The sequence below is a fragment of the Asparagus officinalis genome, chromosome 5, assembly GCF_001876935.1.
Source record: "Asparagus officinalis chromosome 5, Aspof.V1, whole genome shotgun sequence".
Classification (NCBI taxonomy): Eukaryota; Viridiplantae; Streptophyta; class Magnoliopsida; order Asparagales; family Asparagaceae; genus Asparagus; species Asparagus officinalis.
Window position 1 is genome coordinate 95,615,126 of NC_033798.1, and position 9,720 is coordinate 95,624,845.

The 9,720-nt window shown below is 43.7% G+C and overlaps 1 protein-coding gene across 1 annotated transcript; it reads left to right on the forward strand.

Moving 5' to 3' along the window:
• On the forward strand, positions 7,728 to 9,023 carry LOC109842207. Its single transcript, XM_020411111.1, has one exon. It carries the CDS (start codon positions 7,728 to 7,730, stop codon positions 9,021 to 9,023), a length of 1,296 nt encoding a protein of 431 aa, XP_020266700.1.

Genomic DNA, 9,720 nt, shown 5'->3' on the forward strand with positions numbered 1-9,720 from the left:
ATCCTGTCAATAATCTTTTGAGCCTGTTCGCCTTGAGAGATCAGTTGTCTCCAAGAACGACATTCTGCAACCCCTATTCGAGCTAGGATGTTGGTCTGCAGGTTGTGTCGACAGGTCTCTACTAAGGTAGACTGTGTCATACCTGACGAACACCGGAGAGTCTACGGCGTCGTTTGATATCACATTCCCAGTCTGTGACTTGAAATGATAGATATGTTGGTTCGGTGATCCCGTGCCGTCAAAAGCTTGTAGCGTCGGGACTTCAAATTTTGGAGGATAAGGGGCTGCGTCCCATTCGGCAGGGTAGGGCCTGACAACTCCCTCATCTTGGAGCTCGCTTCTGTTAGCAATGACATTGAGGCGGGCTTCCAATTCCTCGATTTTAGCCGACTGAGGATTTTGCTCATACTCCGTCTCTCTTCCTTCATCAGAGGAAGATTCCAGGTTGTGGGCTTCTTGGTCAGAAGCCGTGTCATCAACCATTTTTCCCTTCCCTTTGCTTGTGTGAGGTCGGGACGAAGACGTTCTTTCCCTTCGGGAAGATTCTTGCCTGAGTGGCGAATCTGTCTTCTGAGATTTGGCCTTGTCTGCGACGAGTTGAGTCAACAGGGCCAGGAGTTCATTGATGGCCTCTTGCTGAGATTTGAGCATGGCCTCCTGCTCATCAAGTCTCTTCGCGAGATCTTCATGGTTTCCCGTCATATAAGCGTAGCTCTCATGTTCAACAAAAGAGCTTGATGACTGGGACTCTGCAATGGCTGAGTGTTCATCATTGGAATTGGTTCCCCTGGCTAAACTCCGATAGTTGACAGGGGGAATGGCTCCTGTTCGCGTCCGAGTATGTTGATAAACTCCATCAGACTTATTCAGGAAGTCTTTCAAGCCAGGAGACTGATCGTTCTCTGACTCATCGGAACTAGGAACTGATGATCTCCCTCTGCCGATCATGTTAGAAGTGACTCTAAGGTATTCATCCTCAGAAGTCTTCTTCTTGTGTGAACGCCGTCGTTGGTTGGGTAAAGCAACGTTCGTAAATTGGTTGAACACCAGCAGTTGGGCCGCATATGAGCAGCATTGGCGTCCCGAGAGGACCGTAGGAATCAGTCGTTCACGTTGGAATGAACGAATGACTTGTTGCATCGGTCTTGCTCTCGATGTGAACTCTCTCGAATCTGTTATAAAGATTCGAGGAGAATTACTCACTGATTGTGAGGTTTGAACTGGAACCCCCAGTCCATGATTAGACAGGACTGGCTCTTGGTGAATATGGATCTGGTTGAGATGCCTTGAATCCATAAACTTCTTATATCCGCCCCTCGATCTAGTTGCGCTACGCAGAGTATTCGGGGGTCGCGTTTGGCATTTGAAACGTGAAGGTCGCGTTCGGCATTTGAAACTTGGGACGCGAGGGTCGCGTTTGACATTTGAAACGCGAAGGTCGCGTTCGGCACTTGAAACGTGAGGGTCGCGTCTGGCACTTGAAACGCGAAGGTCACGTTTTGGTTTGGCGACATGAGGGTCGCGTTCTTCATTGTCGACGCGAGGGTCGTGTTTTGACTTGGAAACGCGAAGTTGAAGTTCGCGTTCAACGAAGGCTTGAGGTCCGCGTTTTGGCTGTAAAACGCGCCATTGAGGGCCGCGTTCAGTCTGGTTCTTGCGAAGCTCATAAACGCGAAGTTCAGGGTCGCGGTTAGGCTCACGAACGCGAAGTTCGCGTTGGTTGGAGGATTGACTTTTTCGAAGTTGTGCTCGTCGCTGAGACCTTCTTCTTCGACAAGCAGCGTTCTTCTTGGCCTGTTTTAAGGCTTTCAAAGCCTTAGCAGCAGCGTCGTTGACGTTTATGGAGCTCGTCTCCTTTATAGGCCGTTTAAGGCCTGTGGCACGTCGTGTTGACGCGGAGGTGGGATATTCAACTCGCTGTGCGAGTTCAGCAGAGGCCGAGCCCGCTCCTGGAGCGGAGGGGCTGTTCGACGAATTTTGGCCAAAGGAGAGGACTTTCTTTGGCGTTCCAGCAACAGTTGGAGATTTAGTCTCCTTGGAAACTTTGTGGATCTTGCGCATAGCCTTGGGGCTAAGGGATCCAGAGGAGATAGCCTTCTCAAACTTGGCTTGATTAAACTCTACCACGAGAGTTTCGACGATTGTTCCAGTGAGATGAACATCAGATTGCGCCACCACTTCTTCATCAGAGAAGCTTGTCCCCAGCAGAGTCGCTATCTTTTGTTTGTGGAAAAATTTGATGTAAAAAAAATAAAAGAAAATTTGATTTGTATTCTCTCAAAATCGATTACAATTTGGATTCTGATTACAAAAGAAGGAGCAGAACAGGATTTATTCTCTGCGCTTTGTTTTTAAAACTGGTTCTTGCACCGGTGGCGATGGAATGGCCTCCATTCGATTGCTCGCCGGTCGAAATTGCCGGCTCATCCGTTGACATCCCGATTGTTTTGCTTCAGCTGCGAAGTGATATCTTCTCCTCACGATTTGACGTTGTGGAGAACTTGCGTTGGCAAGTTTGAAACTCTTGATGACGTTGATAACTCTGATCGAGTTTTAACTCTTGAAAAAAGTAGTTGATTTGAAGCCGAAAGTCGTTATAAGCCAAGGACAGAGGCCTCTGTGGCAATTTAAGATAATCTTCGTTGATATGGATGATGCTGATCTCCTCCGCAAGTTTGCTCAATGATTTTCCCTCTTGCTGGCCATTTCAAGCTCGCAAGCAAAAACCTTCATGGTTCCATTCAAGCCAAGAAAAATCGAACCCCTTAACTCAGTTGAGTTTACTCGCTTTTATAGGGGATTAAGGGGGTGTAACTGCCCTCGAAATCCGCTCCTAAGTGGGTGACAATCCCTCAGAACGTGGGATAACGGTTTTGAGGCCGTTTGGCTTGTGTTTGAACAAGTCAAACGCCCAATCTGGCGTTCAGAACCCAACTTCGCCTCTTAGAATTAAGACGCGAAGTTGGGTGTTGGCTGAGCATTGATGAACGCGAGGGTCGCTCGCGTTTTGGTTTGTTGTAGCTTAGAAACGCGGGGGTCGGTGTTGGCTGGACCCCTACGAACGCGAGGGTCGCTTACATTTCGCTTGTTGTAACGCGGGTCCGACTCCAGCGTTTTGATGTTGTAACGCGGGGTTCGACCTTGGCGTTTTGATGTTGTGACGCGGGGTTCGACCCTGGCGTTTTGATGTTGTGACGCGGGGTTCGACCCTGGCGTTTTGATGTTGTAACACAGGGAGGACCTCCGCGTCTTGCCTTGCAGAGATTATCACCAAGTAATATCTTTTTGTCATAGCGTTGCAAAGATCATTGTCTTGTAATCTTCGTCTTGGCTCCTTGAGAATATGAGAGTCGTCAGATTGTAACTCCCGATGTTGATTGTGAAGGCCGTTGATTAGAGCTTTCATCGGTTGTCGTGAAGGTCGTCAGATTGTAACCTTCAGCGATCTACGTGAAAGTCTTCAAATTGTAGTCTTCTGGAAGTCGTCAGATTGTAACTTCCATCATCAGTGTTTGATGGGGGATAAGCTATCTATTGTGATTTTTAGACAGCCTACAAATATCTGGAACCACCCTTGGAAGTTGTCGAAGCCGGACCCCAAACATCCGTGTACACATAATCTAGTATCCCTCTGCTCTTGTGATTGCTTCTCAGGAATTGAACCCTGTGCGCCTTTCCATACACACAGTCCTCGCAAAAATCCATGCAAGGCTTCTTCAGATTCTTCAGCAAACCCTCCTTACCAAGCAGATCCAGACCCTTCTCTGACATGTGCCCAAGCCGCCTATGTCATAACCGTGTGTGCTCACATAGGTCTCCACCACTTCCTTCAGCTCCAACTGATGCATCTCCCGTCACCGTCGTACCCGAGAGAGTATATAGATTACCGTGACGAACACCCTTCATCACTGTTAAGGAACCCCGAACAACCCTCTTCACTCTGTTCTCTGTTATAATCTTGCAACCCCTGGAGTCCAAAGCTCCGACTGAGATGAGATTCTTCCGCAAGCCGAGAACGTGTCGTACGTCCGTCAGGGTTCGAACCACTCCATCATGCATCTTGATTTTGATATCACCTAGCCCCACCGTTTTACAAGCATGGTTGTTCCCCATCAATACGGTTTCACCATCAATGCTCCTGTAGATAGTAAACCACTTACTGTTTGGACACATGTGGTAAGAGCAACCAGAATCAAGAATCCACTTCCCGGATGTATCCTCGCCATCCGTGAAGACATAGCATTCCTTATCGCTCCCATCCTCTGAAGCGTAGCTCGCCTCTTCCTTGCCTTCTCATCTTTCAGTCTTGTTGTTGTTCTTTTTCCCACCTACTCTCTTGTTAGGACAATCGACCTTGAAATGCCCAACTTCACCGCATTTGAAACACGCTCGTCCCGCAAGAGGTCTCGATTTAGATCTAGACTTTCCTCCCTTGCCTTTTCCTCGCTCATTGCCTCTTCCTCTGGCAAACAGTCCCTGCGCTTGTTCTTTGTTACCACCAGTGGCCATATCACTAGTTGCAATTTTTCGAAGATCATCCGCTAGAAGCGCCGTTCTAGTTTCATCCATCGATAAAGTATCACCCACAAGCATCAGTGTTTGTACCAGGTTCTCATAAGACTTCGGCAGAGATAAAAGTAGTAGAAGCGCCTGTTCCTCGTCTTCCACTATCACCTTAATGTCTTTCAAGTCTGATAAGATCCTATCAAACTTGTTGATGTACTCCCGGATTGACGAGTCCTCCTCCATCTTACAAGTATATAATTTGGATTTTAAATAGATCTGGTTCGTTAGACTCTTCGTCATGAAGGTGCTTTCTAACTTCAACCACACACCCGCAGCCGTTTCCTCACCGTCTACCAAGAAAGCTACATCCCTCTCAAGGCATAGGATAATCGACGCTCGTGCTTCCAGATCCAGCTCCTCCCAATCCTTATCAGACATATTTTTATGCTTCTCTCTTCCAGCCAAAGCCTTGTGCAACTTTTGCGAAATCAGCAAATTTTTCATCTGCATCCTCCAATGGGAAAAATTATTTTTCCCATTAAATTTTTCAATCTCGTACTTTCCAATTTTATTTGTTTTACTTGTAGAAGCCATTTTTCGCTTGTATTATGTCAATCCGCTTCTCTCAGGAATTTTTAACAATTTCTTTATGTTTTACCACACAATATTTAACCACCACCTCAGATCAGAAATTTTACCACCTCCAGTCTGAATAAGGGCTCTGATACCAATTGTTGGGGCGGAGTCACGCCCACCGCCGCGGAAGCGATATCACCTGAGAGATAGCCCTGGCTATTGTTGTCACAAAAGCACAAGTCAACCTCTATATTCTTGTTTCTCAAAGGAAACTAGAATAAATAGTGAAATTCTTATTTCTCAAAGGAAACAAGAATCGAAAGTGATATATTTCATCAAAGTGAAATATACACTCTTCCTCTCATCAGTTCAAGGACTGAAATATCGAGGGAACCTACAAGCTATGGCAACTCACAGATAAGACAAATACAAACACGAGATTTTTATGTGGTTCGGCAAACTAGTCTACGTCCACGGGAGAGGGTTTCACGATGGAGGAAAAATATCAAACTTATACAAGTTCTCTCTTCCTCTCTTTCTTTTCTCTCAAAACTCCACTTTAGATTTTTCCCACACTCATAACTCCTCCACCCCTTCTCTATTTATAGGAAAACCAAAGGGGGGAAAATCATGTTGTTTGGCGGGCTAGGACGGCGGGAATCAGAGCGCGCGCGGGAGGGAAAAAATTCCCGCGCCTGCTTTTGTACGCGCACACGCCTGCTCGTGGGCAGACGCCCACGTGGGTGGGCCCCCGCGTCCACAGTAAAAGAACGAAAAGTGGGAGAGCAGTCGAAGAGAGCGACCTTATCTGACTCGGGAGTACTCCTTTCTGATTAACTCCCAATCCCACAACCCCTCTGTCCGAATATAATGAGTACTAGGAAATTAACATTCTTGTATAGGAAGTTAATATTCATTTTATTGCACGTGCCACTCACGGGATTAAGTTAATTTTCTTATATAGTAAATAAGATTAAAAAAAAATAAAATGAATGATTTATAAAAAAAATTGAAAGGCAAAGCATAGGAATTTTTAAAATATAGAGAGAGGTAGACTAATTAAGATTAGATGGTGGAAAATGTTATTAGTAGTTAAATGCTAGAGCCCTTAGAATTTGCCAAATAGCAAAAACATGCAATGATGATTCTGATTTATTAGTACAGTATGATAAGATATTGGTTGATTGGAAAACAGGCTTATGTGCATGAAGTTCTTAAAATTTGCACTTCCATATTCTCGGGTGTGTAAATGTGAGAAAAAATTGCTTGAATTTCCATGTGGTTCTCACTTGCTAATTTTGAAATTTTAACACTTATTTTCTGTTAAATCTATTGTAAAGTTATACCAACTCTATTTCAAAATATAGTTGAAGTATGTTTAAGATAGAGTTAAAAGTAGATGTAGTAGTAAATTTAACATAAAAATGAGGATTGAAATAGATTTAGTATTAAAAAAATAGTTTATGTTCTTATAAGGCAAAACTCTAGTAGATATTGGGTCCTTAATGTTTGGAAGTCATCACTGGGGATCTTAACTTTACCTCCATCATCAGTTTAGGTTATTTTTACAAAATTCTATTAAATCTTGCTAATGTGACGATGCGTTGATGACATGGCATGTTAGCAAAAAATTAGTGAGATTTCCATTTCAATACAACCTTGTTATTTTACTATTTTTTGTTCATGCGTCTGAGATAAATTAACTTGGGACTTTCACTAATTTTTTAGTAACATGGCTATACCATATCATCACTGCGTCAGTAAAATTTAACAAAAGTTTGTAAAAAGGACATAAGGTGATGATGAAGATAACTTTATGGATCAATGACTTCCAAACAAACATTAAGGACACAAATAATATTTGGTAAATACCCTAGGGACCTCCATTAAAATTTTGCCCACTTATAACTGTGAGATAGTTGAACTATTAAGATAGAAAAGAAGGATAAATATCATCAAGCATGATCTTCGCAAATCCAATAGGTTCAAATTTGTTTTCCCAAAATAATTAGGCAGATATGGTTCGTAACACAATGTGAAGATAGATGTGTGTTGAACTAATCAATGTTTAGCATGTTAAACAACCTAAGAGCCATAGTGTGATATCCTAGGTGGAAGGGAATCCTAAGAGTCAAAGTATAATAAGTGGGATGATATTCTAAGAGATGACTCCTTGTATTCTATGAAAGTAAATGTGTAGAGTTAATGTATGGAATATGAAGGGTCATGTATAAGTCTATATAAACCCATGAGTGGGAGAATTTGATATATGAAAAAAAAAGAAAACATAAGCACCAAATTCTCTATCTTCTTCTACATCTCTCTCTCTCTCTCTAATTCTCTATCATACTAGCCTTAGCCAAAGTTTTTCTTCACTACTCAGTTCAGAATTACAACATGGTATCAGAGCTTCTTTACGACAACTGAGTGTTAAGAAACCCTACCTCTACAAAAACACCAACACAACTACCAAAACTCTTCCAAATAGCCTCCTCAAAATGACCAATACAACTGTCGATTCTCCAACTTCATCTCGGATTCAAGTGGCTGACCCAATAGTCATTGAGTCCGACCCAAAACCTACCTCCGGTGAGATATGAACACCGATCTTCTCCGGGGAGAACTACGACTTTTGGCGGATCAAGATGAGGACGATATTCAGAGCGCATGACCTTTGGAAGCTGGTGGAGAAGGGTTTCGAGGTGCCAGAAGACGAAGACTCTCTCACCTTGGCGGAGCAGAAGACATTAAATCTTAACTACATGAGGGATGCCAAAGCCCTCGGGTTGATCCAAAATGCCGTCTCCGACTCCATCTTCCCCAGGATCTCCAACGAGGAGACAGCAAAGGCGGCGTGGGACATTCTCCAAGAAGAGTACCATGGAAGTGAAAAGGTACGGGCGGTTAAGCTTCAAACTATTAGAAAAGAGTTTGAGCAAATCTCTATGAGAGTAGAAGAAAGACTCGATGATTTTCTTACTAGATTCACCAATGTTATAAATCAATTAAAAACATATGGTGAAGATGTAACAAATCAAAGAGTAGTTCAAAAAATTCTTATTTCTCTCTCTAGTAGATATGACCCCATTGTAAGTGTGATAGAAGAAACAAAAGATATGGAGAAGCTTTCATTACAAGAGGCAATCGCATCCATCAAGGCGTTTGACCAAAATCTTGAGAAGAGGAATGAAGCTTCTACCATGGAGAGAGCCTTCCAAAGCTTCAACATGAGCTCAAATCAACAACAGAGCCAGAAGCAAAAGAAGAAGAAGAAAGGAGGCAAGCCCAATTTTGATCCAAAGCCTCAACAACAACAAAAAAGTGGCAACTCACAACAAGGTAGCAAATCCACATGTAGAACTTGCGGCAAGTCTCACCAAGGGAAGTGCTGGTTCGAGGGGAAGCCCAAGTGCACCAACTGCTCCAGATTTGGGCAAACCAAAGAGCAGTGCAGGACTCAAGGAAATCAAAACCAAAACTGCCGGCAAGTCTTTGCAAACCAAGAAGAGGACGGCAAAGGTAATGTTTTCTTTGCTTGTCATGGAGGAAAAGATAGTGATGGTAGTCTTTGGTATATTGAAAATGGTTGTAGTAACCACATGACCGCGAACCGGTCACTGTTGATAGACTTAGACATATCCTATCTTGGTAGTGTAAAGATGGGAAATGGGAATATTGTAAAATCTGAAGGAAAGGGTATCTTGGCTGTAAATACAAAAAAAGGAAAAAGATACATCAAGGATGTAATGCTTGTACCGGGTCTAGAGGAAAATCTGTTAAGTGTAGATCAAATGCTCCTTAATGGTTATTTTCTAATTTTTGGTGATCAAGCAGTGAAGATCTATGATGATAGGAGTTTTAACAACTTGGTGGCAAAGTCAAGATGCAACCCAACAGAAGTTTTCCTCTCTCACTGCACTACTGGAACACTCAAGCTCTAAAGGTCGAAGAGGTGAACTCCTCCTGGCTATGGCACAAGAGGCTCGGACATCTCAACTTCCAAAGCCTCAAGACTCTTCAAAGCAGAGAAATGGTGTATGACCTCCCAACCATTGAAGGAGTTGAAGATGTCTGCTCCAGTTGCATGAAAGGCAAGCAGCATCGAGGCGAGTTTCCAAAGGAAGGAGCATGGAGGGCAACAAAGCCTTTGGAGTTGATCCATACAGACCTATGTGGTCCAATGAAGACGGAGTCCCTGGCCGGCAACAAATATTTTATCACTTTTATTGATGACTTTAGCAGGATGGCCTGGGTCTACTTTTTGAGGCTCAAATTAGAAGCTTTCACCATCTTCTATAATTTCAAAGCAATGGTGTAAAGACAAACAAACCTGGAGATCAAGAAGATTCTAAGTGATCAGGGTGGAGAGTACACTTCAGCAGAGTTCGAGGACTACTGCAGCAACCTTGGCATCGAGAAGCAAACCACATGTCCATACACTCCTCAACAGAACGGAGTGGCAGAAAGGAAGAACCGGACTATCGTGGAGATGGCCAAGAGTCTCCTACATGAGAAGAACCTTCCCTACAAGTTCTGGGGAGAAGCAGTCAACACCGCAGTGTACCTTCTCAACCGGTGTCCAACAAGAGCATTGGAGGACATGACCCCCTTCGAAGCATTCTCAAGTAGAAAACCTTC